This window comes from Geotrypetes seraphini, chromosome 2, assembly GCF_902459505.1.
Source record: "Geotrypetes seraphini chromosome 2, aGeoSer1.1, whole genome shotgun sequence".
In the NCBI taxonomy this organism is placed as follows: Eukaryota; Metazoa; Chordata; class Amphibia; order Gymnophiona; family Dermophiidae; genus Geotrypetes; species Geotrypetes seraphini.
This window is the reverse complement of record NC_047085.1, coordinates 486,000,823-486,017,149: the sequence shown is the minus strand read 5'-3', so window position 1 is coordinate 486,017,149 and position 16,327 is coordinate 486,000,823. Positions and strand designations below refer to the sequence as shown.

General features: G+C 44.4%; 1 protein-coding gene across 2 annotated transcripts in view; it reads left to right on the top strand.

The window, feature by feature from the left end:
- The window catches only part of ARF1 (ADP ribosylation factor 1), a 64,733-nt gene that overhangs the window by 32,051 nt on the left and 16,355 nt on the right, over positions 1-16,327 (top strand). For both annotated transcript variants that reach the window (XM_033931832.1, XM_033931831.1), the window contains exons 2-3: positions 2,754-2,939; positions 16,049-16,159. In XM_033931832.1, coding sequence (XP_033787723.1) covers positions 2,792-2,939; positions 16,049-16,159 — 259 coding nt within the window. In that variant the 5' untranslated portion in view covers positions 2,754-2,791. The remainder of the gene's footprint in view (positions 1-2,753; positions 2,940-16,048; positions 16,160-16,327) is intronic.

Here is a 16,327-nt window from a genome sequence, read left to right as displayed (position 1 = left end):
CATTTGCAGTCTGCTACCTTTCCCTGGCACCCTAATATGAGCGTTCTGGTCTCGGAGCAGTTTGACTCTCCGGAGGGTGCTCTGAAAATTGCTAGAGCTATGTCGCACTTGTATCCTCTGGCTTTTGAGTCAGCCCTGGGTGGATTCTTTGGTGGTTCAGGTGACTAAGAACACTCTCGCTCCAGTGAGGGTGGTGTACTGTTAAAGGATATGCAGGACCGCTGTGTGGATGTAGTCCTCAGGAAACTGATATAGCTGCTATGGACATCAAAGCTACTTCGGTGACATCTTTTTTCGCACGCACCTGTCTCTTGCTTGCACACTCTGGAGAATGAGGCGGTGGATCCCCATCCTCAACTTCTGTTGGCTGCAACAGATTATATGCGTGTTTTGGCCAAGGTGTCGGTGTACTCCATCTCTGCCCACAGGATGCTCTGGATCAGACAGTGGGCTGGTGATTTCACTTCCAATACTACTTTGGCTAGGCTGCCTTTTAAGGGGCAGTTATTGTGTGGCAAAGGTATAGACAACCTCGTGGATTCTGTGATGGACCATCTCCCTAAAATTCTGCCTGATAGCAGACCCAGACCCTCCAGGATTTCTGGTAGTTCTAATTGACTGTATGCAAGTACCACATTGCAGAGATTTTCACAGGGCTCATGAAGACGGTATACTGGCTATAGGCATTCCCAGTCTTCCACCTCCCGTTATGCACCCTCTGTCAGAAAGGCACAATAACACCAGGCCGAGAGATACCCCTCTTCAAATAGGGGGTTGGTTCTCAGCATTTCTTCCCATCTCAATGTGCATTACACCTGACCAGTGGGTCTTGGACATTATTCTGTCGGGCTACAAGCTGGAATTTGCCCGGCCTCTGACAGATTGGTTTGTGGACTCTCCTACAGGTCACCCAACTTCAAGAGGGAAGGCTTCAAGCTCAGCCGTAGGACATGCTTAGGAGCCACTGCCCGCGGCTTTGTGCAGAGAAACGACTGCCAGAAGAAGATAAACACTCACTGGAGGGAAGCACATACTTGGTACACGGGAGGGAGATGGGCACGTTGGGACAACGGAGGGAGAGAGGCATGTTGGGATACGGAAGGGAGAGGGGCGCGTTGGAACTTGGGAGGGAGGGAGCACAAACTTCAGACAAAGGATGGAAGGAGGGAGGGGAGCATGAGCCATAGGATGGAAGGATGGAAGAATGGAGGGAGTGAGGGAAGGATGCTGAGGTGGGGGAGGGAATATAAAGGGAGAATTGGGTGTCAGAGGGAAAGAGATGGTGAACATAGGGAGGGAGAGAGAATTACTGGACATGGTGGTGGGAGAGGAGTGAGGTAGAGATGCATGGGAAAGAGAGAGATGAGAGGGAGTAATTTTGGATGTGGTGATGGAGAGGGAACAGTGGGATGGATAGAAAGGGATGCAAGAGGGGCCTCAAGGAAGTAGAGAAAATGGAAAGAATACTAGGATCTAAGTTACATACAAATTCAACTTAAGAACGGTTTAAAAATGGAACCTGTTCTTAACCCAGTGACTGCCTGTACTACTATTTATTTCTAAAGCACTGAAAAGCATACACCATGCTGTACATTTAACATGCAACAGATAGCCCCTTCCCAGAAGAGCTTACAATCTAATTTGGTCAGACAGGCATGATAGGATGGATGTAGGAGTTGAAAGCAGCATCAAAAAAGTGGGAGTTTTGCTTGGATTTGAATACTGCCAGAGAAGGTGCCTGACGTAAAGACTCAGACAGTTGTGTACCAGATCATAAAGAATATAGAACAATCTTCTCATGTTTGGTGACTTTCTTTGGCAATGGGCTGGAGGTGACTCTGATTGCATCACTACCCTGTGGATGCAGCATCCAAAAAGCTTTCAAAGGGAAGTTGTTGTTTGTTTTTTGAGAGCCTGGTCCTCTGCAATTCTCTGAAGTGCTCCAGAAAAGCACCCAGGCTCACTCACTGGGCAGGGGACATTTCTGTTTGGGCAAATGTCAGTCTGTGTTGGCTTCAGGTCTTTCAGACCAGTGGTGTATCTTCTAGGGGAGTGAGAATTGATGGGATGGATTGGTGGGAATTACAATATTAGCTTTTTTGATGTCCTCTCGTTCTAACGTATGCTAACTTAAGCAAAAAGAACATTTTTTGTGTCCAGATTTACTTGGTTATATAGGAAAGCATTCCTGGAGCTGAATCCTTAAGTTGAGGGAGGGGCTAACTTATCCTGAAACTTCTGGTCAAATGATAAAAATTGTTATAACTCAGGGCCCTATTTATTTAGAAACTTTTTTTTATTTTTTCTTACTGAACGTTTCTGGTCTCCAGAATGAGTGAGTTGTAAAAAAAATAATAATCATTTTTCACCACTGCATATGCCTTAGAAGGTTTTGATTATCTTTGTTCCTTAATTTGTTCAATCATGCTGTGAACTAGTTGCAAGACCATTGGATCCTATGTAGAATTTTCTTTGTTTGTTTTTTCTACATTTGTATAAACTTGTCTCAATGTAAATTTAAAATCTAAATTTAAAAAAAGCAAAAACTGACCATATTGTTTTTAGCTGTTTTAAGGAACAGTATTCATATCAGAGATTTGAATAATAGAATTAACATAAAATCTTTCTTTATAATTTTTTTATTCTTCTAGTGAACAGGTTGTAAATTTTTGCAGTGGCTTGCTATGTAGTTAATATAAAAACGTCAAGTGATTTGGAGGATAAAGATTTATTTTATGTTCATTTTTTTATAGATTTCATCGACCAGTTTTGAATACATCACATTTTCAGTATGGGGGGTATGTTTTCCAACCTCTTCAAAGGTCTTTTTGGCAAAAAGGAAATGCGTATCCTTATGGTTGGCCTTGATGCTGCAGGGAAGACTACTATTTTGTACAAACTTAAACTGGGTGAAATAGTAACTACTATCCCAACTATAGGTAAGCAATGAAATTGAGCTGATTAAATGTTAAGCACAGTTATTTTAGTTATACACCTGAAGAAAACCTGAAATTTTTTTTACAGTGTTGTAATAACTTTTACTGGACTTGGAACTACCATTCGGAATCTAATCTTAATTGATTATTTTATCTGGTTAACCTTAGCTAGTATACACTGTTTCCTATGTCAAAATTTTCAAATGCTTCTGCCTGCTGTATCATTCACAGTGTTATATGCAAAGCTATATACTGTATACTATTATAGACAAAGCGAGACATTCTAGACAGTAGGGTTATTTCCCTTTAGCCACATGGTGCAGAAGGAATACATTCTGGATTTTTCACTTTGCCTCTGTAGTACTTCACTGGGCTGTTTAGGTCCCTTCTTAGTTCTTTCCTTCTGCATGCATGGCTGCATTTATGGCTGCAAAATGCTCTCCCCATTTTCTTATTTTGAATTTGTAATTTTGCCCCTTCTTTGGGTTTATCAGCGCTAGGAGTGATTTTGAAGCTCTGCCTGTTTGACAATTTCACAGACTAGTCTGAGGCTGACAGGCCAATTCCACTGGGTACATATTAGCCAGCCTGCATAGTTTTCTCGAGCTCAGGGCCATCCCTGAGGTGGTCTCACTTTCTATTAATCAAGGGTCGAGCACAGGCTGTTAAGTGCCCTTAGGAAGCTCAGCAGGGTCTTGCAGGGTGCTAGCTTCGTCATCGCATCTGATCCATTGTTTGCAGGTACAGCGCTTCCCAGAGCGAGAGGCCAGGGGTTCTTTGCTGGATCGGCGGATCCCTTGGGGGTCTTAGATCCTGTGGATGATTCTACTGTCTTGCGCTAATGGTTTGCGGCCCTGCCAGATCTCATTTCTGAGTCGTTGCAGGAGTTGAACTTAGTTCTTCAACCTGCTCTGTCCACCTCTTCTTCCTTACTCTCTGGTGTGCGCTCGTAGTCAGCTACCTTTCCCTGGTACCTTGACTGACATGAGTGTTTTGGTTTCGGAGCAGTGTGACTCTCCATAAGGTTCTCTAAAACTTGCTAGAGCTATGTCCTGCTTGTATCCTGTGGAGTGTCAGCAGCTTTTGAGTCAGCCCAGGGTTGATTCTTTGGTTGCGCATGTGAATAAGTGCACCTCTCTCCCCAATGAGGGTGGTGTAGTGTTAAAGAATATGCAGGACTGCCAGGTGGATGTGGTCCTCAGGAAACCTTTTGATGCAGCTACTTTAGGTATCAAGGTTGCTTCAGCCATATCGTTTGTGACGTATGCCTGTCTCTCTCGACTGTACACCCTGGAGAGTGAGGCAGTGAACCCCCCTCCTCAACTTCTTATAGCTGAGACAGATTATGTGACGAAGTGTTGCCCTAATACTCTGTCTGTTAGTCGACCCAGGCCCTCCATGGATTCTGGTTCTAATTTTCATGGCTCCTGTCGTTCCAAGAATATTATCACCCTGAGTGGCATAAATAATCAATATAACGTGATATACAATTATACTCCACTCAATCCAGGAGGTACATCTGCAGTGTTGTAACTTCTCTCTATTCAGGAAAAGGCCTTAGAATTGGCAGAATTGACAGCTAATTACTTATCTCAGTCAATGTTTGTTCTAGACCTATGCCTTGGTGATATCACACATGTGTCCTCTTCGGCATGGATTGCTTTCTCGCTGGGCTCTGCACAGGGACGCTTTACAAGCCCTTCTGCCTTGGACTCTGGAAGGCCAAACGAGCTCTGCTCAGTCTCTCTAGTTGTTGATTGGCTCTGCTCCACTTGCCTCCTGGAGCAGCTTTATCTTTGTATGTAGGATTTGGCTCCTCTTGACTGGTTTCCCAGCTCTTTCCTTAGCTGTCCAGCACATCTCTTTGACTATTTGGCACAGCTCCATCTTTGGCTGTAATGAGGGACTCCCTTTTACTCTCGGGCATAGTTCCTTCGGTGAATGTGGAGCATGGCTCCACTTGTCTGTTTGGCTTGGTTCCATCTTTGGCTCTAGAACTCTACTGGCCTGTTTGCTGCCGTTTTATCCTTAGTGGTAGATCGTAGCTCCATTTGCCTGTGTGCCTCCTTGGTACAGCGCTTTTTTGGGGTTCCCGAGTGGCTCCATTTCCCTGTTTGACATGGCTCCATCTTTACTGTAGATGTAGAACACAGCTGGGATTACAGGTTTGGCACAGCTCCCTCTTTGCTTGCGCAGAATGACTACACTAGTGATCTGAATTGGCCACCGTGAAGATGGGCTACTGGGCTTGATGGACCATTGGTCTGACACAGTAAGGCTATTCTTATGTTCTTATGCCTGTTTGGCAGATGTGGGGCGAGGCTTCTTATCTCACTTGGTACTGAGCTACCCATTGATGTACTACGTAGCTCCTCTTGCTTGCTTGGCATAGGTCTAGCTTCAGATGTAGATAGCCACTTTGTATGCAGGCCTCGCATGCACTCTAGCACGTCTCCATCTTCGGTTGTAGCACACTGCTTTGGATACCTCTATGGGACAATTCCACCTTCGACTGTAGGCCACTGCTTTAGATACCTACTTGGTGCAGTTCCATCTTCAGATGTGGAACACTGCTTTGTATATCTAATTGGTGTGGCCGGTTTGGCATCCTACTGAATGTGGTTCCATCTTCCGCTGTGGCCCACCATTGAGATGCCTCCTTGGTACAGCTCCATCTTCGGATGTCGAACACTGCTTAGGAGGGTGCGGACCTCCAGAGATTTTAAAGGCACTAGGGGGAGGTGAGAGGGAGGCAAGAGTTTTAACAGGAGGCAGAAGGGATTAGAGAGTTGCGCGGGGACAGAAATCCCACCCGTCCCCGCCAAAGTCCCACCCGTCCCCACCCGTCCCCGTGAAGAATCCCACCCGTCCCCATGAGGAATCCCTCCGTCCCCACCCGTCCCCGCGAGGAATCCCCTCCGTCCCCACCCGTCCCCGTGAGGAATCCCCTCCGTCCCCGCCCGTCCATATAAACTTCAGAAATAGTTATTTCATTTAATTATGCTACTGAATTAAAGGCTCTGGTAGAAACCATTTACAAATAAGCAAAAAGACTTTATTAATTTGAAAATATTAATTGGGAAGAATACATACTTTGCAAATGGGTTTCTACCAGATCCTCTAATGTTTATAAATTTTTATCAACACAACTAATATACTACTTTATCCTGAAGCAAAAAAAAAAAAAAAAAGAAATATAATTCTTTTCCTACCTTTGCTGCCTGGTTTCTGCTTTCCTCATGTTCTCATTCAATTCCTTCCATCCACTGTCTCTCTTCCTTCTGCATCTTCCATTTGCTCTGTTACTGTGCCTCTCCCTTTCTTCCCCCTTCCAAATTGGTCTGGCACCCATCTTCTTCTCTCCGCTCCCCCCATAGTCTGGCATCTGTCTTCTTCCCTGCCAGCGTCTTCTCCCTACTCTCTCTTCCCCATTTCCTTTCAGCGTCCTTCTCCCCCCATCTTCCCCATGTCCTGTCAGCGTCCTTCTCCCCCCTCTGTCTTCCACATGTGCTTTCAGTGTCCTTCTCCCCCCTCTGCTTCCCCATGTCCTTTCAGCGTCCTTCTCCCTCTCTGTCTTCCCCATGGCCTTTCAGCGTCCTTCTCCACCCCCCCCCCCGTCTTCCCCATGTCCTTTCAGCGTCCTTCTCCACCCCTTTGTCTTCCCCATGTGCTTTCAGCATCCTTCTCCCCCCTCTGTCTTCCACAAGTGCTTTCAGAGTCCTTTCCCCCCCCTCCGCCCTTCCCATGGCCTTTCAGCGTCCTTCTCCACCCCTTTATCTTCCCCATGTCCTTTCAGCGTCCTTCTCCCTCTCTGTCTTCCCCATGGCCTTTCAGCGTCCTTCTCCACCCCCCCCCGTCTTCCCCATGTCCTTTCAGCGTCCTTCTCCACCCCTTTGTCTTCCCCATGTGCTTTCAGCATCCTTCTCCCCCCTCTGTCTTCCACAAGTGCTTTCAGAGTCCTTTCCCCCCCTCCGCCCTTCCCATGGCCTTTCAGCGTCCTTCTCCACCCCTTTATCTTCCCCATGTCCTTTCAGCGTCCTTCTCCACCCCTTTGTCTTCCCCATGTGCTTTCAGCATCCTTCTCCCCCCTCTGTCTTCCACAAGTGCTTTCAGAGTCCTTTCCCCCCCTCCGCCCTTCCCATGGCCTTTCAGCGTCCTTCTCCACCCCTTTATCTTCCCCATGTCCTTTCAGCGTCCTTCTCCACCCCTTTGTCTTCCCCATGTGCTTTCAGCATCCTTCTCCCCCCTCTGTCTTCCACAAGTGCTTTCAGAGTCCTTCCCCCCCCGCCCTTCCCATGGCCTTTCAGCGTCCTTCTCCACCCCTTTGTATTCCCCCATGTGCTTTCAGCGTCCTTCTCCCTCCTCTGTCTTCAAGTGCTTTCAGCGTCCTTCTCCCCCCCTCCTTCTCTACCGCCCCGGGTGCAGCACAGCCGGCCAGGTCCCCTTACTTTTGTGGCACTTCCCCGACCGACTGACAACAGCCCCGGTCCGACAAACCTCCCTGCCCTTAACTGCGAATCTAAATTACCTTATTACAGCTGCTGTAAGAAGATAATTTAGATTCGCGGCTACAGGGCAGGGAGGATTGTCGGACCGGGGCTGTTGTCGGTCGGTCGGGGAAGTGCCACAAAAGTAAGGGGACCTGGCCGGCTGTGCTGCAACCGGGGCGGGGTGTGGCGGGGCGGACCGCCCCCTCCCTTGGTAGCCACTCGAACCGCGAGGCTACTCTCCTCCTTACCTGCACTGCCTGCAGCACAGAGCCAAACTGAAGTCTTCCCGACTCAGTCGCGCGGCTCTTCTCTCTACCTTCTCTGTTTGCAGCACAGAGCCGAACGGAAGTCTTCCCGACGTCAGCGCTGACGTCGGAGGGAGGGAGGGCTTTAAGCTTTAAGCCCTCCCTCCCCTCCGACGTCAGCGCTGACGTCGGGAAGACTTCCGTTCGGCTCTGTGCTGCAAGCAGAGAAGGTAGAGAGAAGAGCCGCGCGACTGAGTACATCCAGCCCCGCAGGAACCCCGCGACCCTCGGAGGCGTCCCCACGGGATCCCCGCGACCCTAGGGGGCGTCCCCACGGGATCCCCGCGACCCTAGGGGCGTCCCCACGGGATCCCCGTGACCCAAAGGGGGAACCCGCGGGATTCCCGTCGTCCCCGTTCCCGTGCAGCTCTCTAGAAGGGATCCCTCCTGTCCCGGCCCACCGCTGGACTACTAGGTCTTACAGCAGGCCCGATGGAAGCCTGCAAGGCATCGGGAGGGACAAGGCTGGGAGGGAGGGTGGGATAGGGTACAGAGCTTGGAAGGGAAGGCTGGGTGAAGAGCCTGGCAGAGAGGGAGGAATGACTGGGCAGGGCTGTGGAGTTGGTAGATAATTCCTTCAACTCTGACTCATCAGTTTCTGATACCTCTGACTCCAGGTACCCAAAATTGTCTCCAACTCCACAGCCCTGGGACTGGGTGCAGAGCCTGGCAGGGCATGTCACTTGAATATTAACCCCTGGTTTATATTTGAGTCAGCCTTTTTTGTTTGGGGAGGTTCACCTTGGTTTATATTCGGGTCGGCTTATATTTGAGTACATACGGTAGCTGCTTTTTGTACATACTGTTTCTGTATGGGATACAAAGCGAGTCTGGTAAGTTCTCTGTTCTACTTTTAGTAGATCTATATTTAGATTCCAGGCAGCACTAGCCCTTGTATCCGATGTCCTTGGAAAGCAGGGCTGTGGAATCGGTAGATAAATCCTTCAACTCAGACTCCTCAGTTTCTGATACTCACGACTCCGACTCCAGGTACCCAAAATTGTCTCTGACTCCACAGCCCTGCTTGGAAGGGTTGTTTCTCTACCTCCATCTGGTGAGGAGAGTTGGGGGAGGGGGGTGGTTTGACAACCCATTGGTCTAGAAGTGGTCTAACAAACCCAAGGAAAGGAAGTTGATGATGTATGAATAACTTGTACCATATTAATGTGTAGGTATAGAGGAAGGTTGAAGGTGATAATTGCAACCTAACATGGTGGATTATGGAAGAGATGTTCACAGCAAGCATAGATAAAAACTGCGAAAACTTGACACATGTAAATCTGCAAGAAAGACCCCAAAAGCAATTGTACATCTCGTAGCTGGCTGCAAAATTATCTTAAAAGAAAGCTGATAACAGAAAGGTACAATAAGGTGGAATTGGAAACTTTCCCAGAAAAAGCATAGGAAATGGTTAGGTTATGATGATGTGGGACAAAAAACTGAATGCAAGAAAGCTGGAGGACTCCCCCCTCCCAAATGAGAACAGCATCAATGATGGGGGTATTGGTTTCAAGTGATTACTCTGCATTGATTAGAGAAAAAAGATCAAGTACCCAAAAAAAGTGGTAGGTAGAGAATTTTCCATCATATTAAGTGCTTTGACTTGATTTAAAAAAAAAAAAATTAAAACATGCTTTGATAGATTCCCTATGCATGTTGCTTCTTACAAGCTTCAGAAGTAAACTCCCTTTGGCAGAGCTAATGTTAGTAATTTGTAATTTTTCTTTAAAATCCAGCATAGTATCAGAAGACTGGAGGGTGGCCAACGTGATGTCAATTTTTAAAAAGGGTTCATGTGGTAATCTAGGAAATTATAGGCTGGTGAGTCTGTGCCAGGCAAAATGGTAGAGACAATTATAAAGAGCATAGCATGAATTAATGAGAGAAAGCCAACATGGATTTAGTCAAGGGAAATCTTGCCTCGCCAATCTATTGCATTTCTTTGAAGGGGTGAATGAACATGTAGATAAAGGTGAACCGGTTGATATTGTGTATTTGGAATTTCAAAAGGCATTTGACAAAGTACTTCATAAGACTTCTGAGAAAATTAGAAAGTCATGGGATAGGAAGTAATGTCCTTTTTTGGGTTAAGAACTGGTTGAAAGACAGAAAACAGAGAAGGTTTAAATGGTCAGTATTCTCAAAGGAGAAGAGTAAAAAGTGGGGTTTCCCAGGGGTCTTTGCTGAGATTGCTGCTTTTTAATATATGATCCATGATCAATATCAATGATCCAGAGATGGGAATAACTAGTGAGATAATTACATTTGCTGATGACACAAAGTTGTTCAAAGTTTTAAATCTTAGAAGGATTACAAAAAAATTACAGAAGGACCTTGTGAGATTGGAAGACTGGGCATCAAAATGGCAGATGACATTTAATGTGAGTAAGTGCAAAGAGATGCATGTGGGAAAGAGGAATCCGAACTATAGCTATGTGATGCTGGGTTCTCTGTTAGGAGTCGTTGCCCGGGAAAAGGATCTAGATGTCATTGTTGAGGATACTTTGAAACCCTCAGCTCAATAAGCAGTGGCAGCTAAGAAAGCAGATAGGAATTATTAGAAAAGGAATGGAAAACGAAGATGAAAATGTTATAATTCCCTTGTATCGTTCTATGATAGGACTGCAACTTGAATACTATCTTCCATTCTGGTTGCCATATCTCAAAAAAGATATAGCGGAATTAGAAAAGGTACAGAAAAGGGTGACAAAAATGATAAAATGTTTGGGATGACTTCCCTATGAGGAGAGGCTAAAGCAGCTTGGAGAAGACGGCTTGAGAGATATGACGTCTATAAAATACTGAGTGGAGTTGAAAGGATAGTTATGAATTGCTTGTTCATTCTTTCCAGAAATACTAGGATTAGGGGGCTTGTGATGAAGCTACTAAGTAGAAGATTCATAACTGGAGAAAATATTTCATCATACAATGTGTAATTAAGCTCTGGAATTCATTGCCAGAGAATGTGGTGAAATCATCTTAGCGGGGTTTAAAGAAGGCTTGGATAATTTTGTAAAAGAAGTCCATAGGTCGTTATTGAGATGGCTTGGAGGGGAAATCCACTGCTTATTCCTAGGATAAGCAGCATAAAATTTGTTTTACTACTTGGGATCTTGCTAGGTACTTGGGGACCTGGGTTGGTCACTGTTGGAAATAGGATACTGGGCTTGATGGACCTTTGGTCTGTCTCAGTATGGTAATTCTTTTTTTTTTATCATCATTTATTCATTTTTCAACAAAAACAATTATTGAACAAATCAAGAGGCCAATCTCATTACAAAAATAAAATACCTAAACAAGTTAGAGATCATTATAACAAATTAATCATTTTCAAGTCTCTTCCACAGCCCACATTAAGGGACAATCGCACATATCAGGGAGTGATATTAAAACAAAATTTAACCAATTATACCAAAAATTATTAATAGTGGCTCTTCCACATTCATTAAGTGGACTAGCTAATTACTCGATCTCCTACATTGATACTCCCTTTCCTTCCGAAAATAATTGTAATTGGGTGGGTTCATAAGACACAAGTATTTTGATCCAAGTAAACCATATATTTACACGGAAAGCATAATTGAAATTTTACCCCCAATGCTTTCACATTTTCTTTCATCTCCAGGAATCTCTTCCTTCTTGTTTGTGTAGATCTTGAAACATCTGGAAAAATTGAGATCTTTTCATTCAGAAAGGACTTCTTTATGCCTTAAAAAAAGGCGAAGAAGTGCTTCCTTGTCCTGTTGGAATACAAACATTACTAATGTTGAACGCAGTACTACTTCCTCCTCAGAACTTTCCAGTATATTTGAAATATCTAATAGAGTAGAAAAAATCATAGAAAGTGAATCTGCTGGTTCAGAGGTTGAAGGTTTTTTTTAGGAGAAACTGGCAGGAAATAAATCTTATGTAGAGGAGGGAGATCTTCTTCAGGGTATTGGAGAATTTCCTTCAAAAATTTGTAAAATATATCTTTGGGTAACATAGTAATCATTTTAGGAAAGTTCAACAATCTTAAATTCAGTTGTTTCGTATAGTTTTCCAAATTTTCTATCTTTCTTAATAAAACTAACTTATCTTGAACCACAGTTCCACAAGTTGTTTGAAGATCTTGCACTAATGTCTCTAAACCACTGAATTTCTCCCCTTGGGTCTTCAATGCCTTTTCACACTTTTTCACCTTTAAAGTTTGTTCCTGAACAAGAGGGAAGGTTTCCAGGCATACCTGGTACAGGAAGTCCAGTGCAGTCTAAATCGAGTCCAATGTAATCTCGGCGGGTCTGACAAGGGGCTGAATAGTTGGCATCACCGTTCCCTCCTTCGGGAATCCATCTTTTAAGCATTCCTCTGGAGCAACCCCACCTGTCTGTCCCATCGTCCCTTGAACCACGCTCGACTTCAAGGGATGATGGTACAGACAGGTGGGGTTGCTCCAGAGGAATGCTTAAAAGATGGATTCCCGAAGGAGGGAGAGAGGAAGGAGGGTTCTTGAGTGGGCAGACTTGTTGGGCAGTCGGCCCTTTTCTGCCGTCCTACTCTGTTTCTATGTTTCTAACATATGAAAGAACATAAGAATGGTCCGACCCAGTAAGGCTATTGGTCCATCTAGCCCATTAGCTCATCCTCACTGTGGCCAATCCAGGTAACTAGTACCTGGCAAAAACTCAGAGAGTCAAACTACAAACACGGATCAGATTTATAAATTATCCAACCCACACTCTGATGTAAACAAGTTAACAAAAATGGGGCTAGGATAACTTGTGCTCCCTTTATTATAATTTTTCTCTTGCACCTAGAGTGCTTTGAATTATAAATAATTAGATTTATTAGCACACTTATTTTAGATCTATAAACAGTAACTTAGTTTAAAGATAGATATGGCAATAACCATTAGCTCGCCACAGAACAATTTAAAAACTCTTACTTAGATAACTCTCTATTTATTTAACCATAAATCTTCACTCAATAAGATGACTAAATTTAAACGGAAACCATTGAAAACTCCCTCAGTTCAAACAAACAAGAACGCTTAGCCTCCATGAACGCACATGTAAACCTTCTTAACAACCTAGACATTTTAGACATTCAAACAGTAAAATAACCCCACCGAGTTCAAATTATCCTTTCTGAAAAAACACATTAAACCACTCATGCTGTTAACGCCATTGTATAAACATTTAAAATCCCCATACGGGAACACAATACCTTGCCTTCCAATCTTACGGACCTTCTTACTTATACAAGCGAGCTCACTGTGAAGTTATTATATAAAGAAAGTGGTCCCGTAAAATAATTAACTTTATTGCAAACAGCTTTGTGGGAGCAGGATAACATCATGACGCTTGAATAAAATAATTAACTCAGTTACAAGCAGCTTCGTGGAAGCGGAATGATGTCATGATGCTGAAATATGATGCTCATGCTTCGTAAGGGCAGGACAGCGTCATAACGCTCAAACGTCATATCTATACGAATGAACATGTTATGATACTGCTATATAAAAAAGAAAAAGACAACCCAACAAAATATTTGACTCAATCACGCACAACTCCGCAAGAAAACTATATGACACTCAAATGTCCCGCCAAAACAAGGAAGCTCCAACGAAGACTCGGGTGACATAGCCAACACTGCAACGTAACCTTAAACAAACCGAATATAAACAGATCTGCCATCCTGAAGGGATCACCTAGTCAATAAGCTATGATGGAAACACAATCATTCAGGGTGTAAACTTTAATAAAACATTTCAGATGGTTGGATCCAAGATTCCAGCATATACCATATAATATCAGTGGATTTGTATGTGGATTCAAAGAGCACCCATATTATAAATCCCACTCTCCTGTCTTTAAATTGAATATCCATCGCTTTTCTTTTCTCAAGAGGATAGAATTAATGTCCCCACCTCTTTCAGATAAGATCACTTTTTCAAGAACAGTAAACCTGATCTTCAAAACTGTGGTTTGCCTCCAAGCAATGTGTAACTAAGGGGTCGCAGTGTCGCCTTGTTTCAGACGTGATCTATGCTCTATTAGGCGTGCCTTAATGGCACGCGTTGTTTCACCAATATAGACTAGATCGCAGGGGATGAGTTCTATCTTTAAACTAAGTTACTGTTTATGGATCTAAAATAAGTGTGCTAATAAATCTAATTATTTATAATTCAAAGCACTCTAGGTGCAAGAGAAAAATGATAATAAAGGGAGCACAAGTTATCCTAGACCCCCATTTTTGTTAACTTAAAAACTCAGAGAGTAGCAACATTCCATACCGATCCAAGGCAAGCAGGAGGAAGAGCAGTCTGCTTAGCCTCCCCTTTGCTCTCTAGGACTGAGGAATGTCCAGGAGGGTCTATCGGTTGGGAGAAAATCCCTCCCAGAGCCCCGGAATGGCGGACATCCTAAACGCAGAGGCACGAAGCTCAAGAGACTTAAGCTGGAGTCATCTAAAGGAGATTCCGTGCTGCCTAATACTGCATCTAAGGTGGATAGCTTATCTGGATGGCCAAGATGCCCAGGGGACATCAGTGCACAAAGGAGATGCATAAGGGGGCTGGGGCTCTCAGGGCGCATATGCCTCAATGCCAGAGGCTGGTCAGGATCCAATGGGCCTTTCCGAGAGATACTCAGAGGATGAGGGGTATATTTGTATGCCTTTACCATCACAGAGTGAGCCCTCACATAGGGAAATGCATGGTTGCAGGCAGGTGTGAGTGTGCCAAATACAGTGGCAGCCCTCGATCAAGGAGATAACCTATGGTCTGCCATCTGTTCAGACCCTTGGCTCTGTTAGAGCTTATCACTAAGAGTTATACTTGGACTTCCAACAGGTTCCCTCTACTCTATAATGAGTGGAGTGAGAGCCTAGTCTTCATTTTCCTGGCATCCTGATAGCAATGTATTGGTCATGGAGCATTGGGATGCTCCTGAAGGGGCCCTTAAAGTAGCCAAAATAATAGCTTGGCTGTATCTGATAGCACAGGAGTGTCAGCAACTGTTCGCTCAGCCCACAGTAGAGCTCTGGTGCATTAGGGAAAAAATTAGCCATTCTCTGCTGTGAACTCAATGGTGTTAGCTTTCCTCCAGGTTGGCCTTGACCAAGGTCTTACAGTGGTGTCCCTCAGAGTCCAAGTGGCAGGACTCATTTGTTTCAGGATTCAGGAGTCTAAAATTGCCTTAGTGTCTCATCCGGGCATAGCCAGATTCCTAAAGAAGGCGCTATGGCTCAGGCCCCCATTAAAATGCCCTTTTCCATCATGGCACCTTAATGTTTTGCAAGGTCTTAGTTAGGCCACTGCAGGGAAGCGTCCTTTGTGGATCTGATTCTCAATACCAGTTTTTTTTTGTGGCTATTACTTCAGCGAGAAGAATCTCGAAGCTACAGGCTCTTTTCTTGCAGAGAGCCTTTCCTCAAGTCCACAGAAGCCGGAGTTCCTTTGCACACCGTTCATCCTTTTTGCTGAAGGTTGTTTTGGCTTTCCATGTCAATCAAGGTCAGATTGCTGGCGTTCCAGTCAACAGGTTTTACAAAGGACCGCATTCTGAAAAAATTGGATGTGAGAAGAGTGCTTCTCTGATATCTTGCAGAAAACAGTCACCAGTCTCCATAAAGGTGCATTCAACTAGAAGTGTGGTTTCTTTGTGGGAAGAAGCTCGGGCAGTCTCTCCCGAGAAGATTGTTAGGGTAGCAACTTGATCCACTCTATATACATTTTCCATGTTTTATAGAGTAAATGTAGTGGCAAAGGAGAACTCTTGTCTTTCTATCCTGAATGTTATGAGCTGCTTTTGTATGTCCTGTCTATCCAGAATGACACACCTATTGTGCTAGAAAAAGAGATTAGGTTCTTACCAGATCATTATTGAGATGACTTGGGGAAATCCACTGCTTACTCTTAGGATAACCAGCATAAAATCTGTTTTATTACTTGGGATCTAGCTAGATACCTGGGACCTGTTGACCACTGTTGGAAACAGAATACCATACTGGGACAAACCTTTGGTCTGTCCCAGGATGGCAATTCTTACATTATGTTCACATGTTTCTGTATGGGGATATTGCCTGCTTTGGTACAAACTGAAGGGAGCAGCAGAGCCCTCTGGTGAAGGAGGAGGGATTTAAAATCTGGGGTGAATTCCTTCTGCATAGTTTGTGAGCATGGGGATATTACCCATCTGTCCAGATTGACACACCTATCTACTAGAAAAGATATTAGCAAGGTAAGAACCTAATCTCTATAAAGGCATTGACTAATTTATATGAATTCAGAAAATCTCTAAATTGGTCTGATTCAGCTTTTTTCCTGTTATTTCAGGTTTTAATGTAGAAACAGTAGAATACAAGAACATCAGTTTTACAGTGTGGGATGTAGGCGGTCAGGATAAGATCAGACCGCTCTGGCGCCATTATTTCCAGAACACACAAGGTAAGCCTGGTGGTTTTAAGGTCAAATGTAGTCATGCATACTGTACTTTTTGTTATATAAATCAGTGTTTCTCAACTCGGTCCTGGAGTACCCCCTTGCCAGTAAGGTTTTCAGGATGTCCACATTGAATTTGCATAAACTTGATTTGCAAACACTGCCTCCATTATA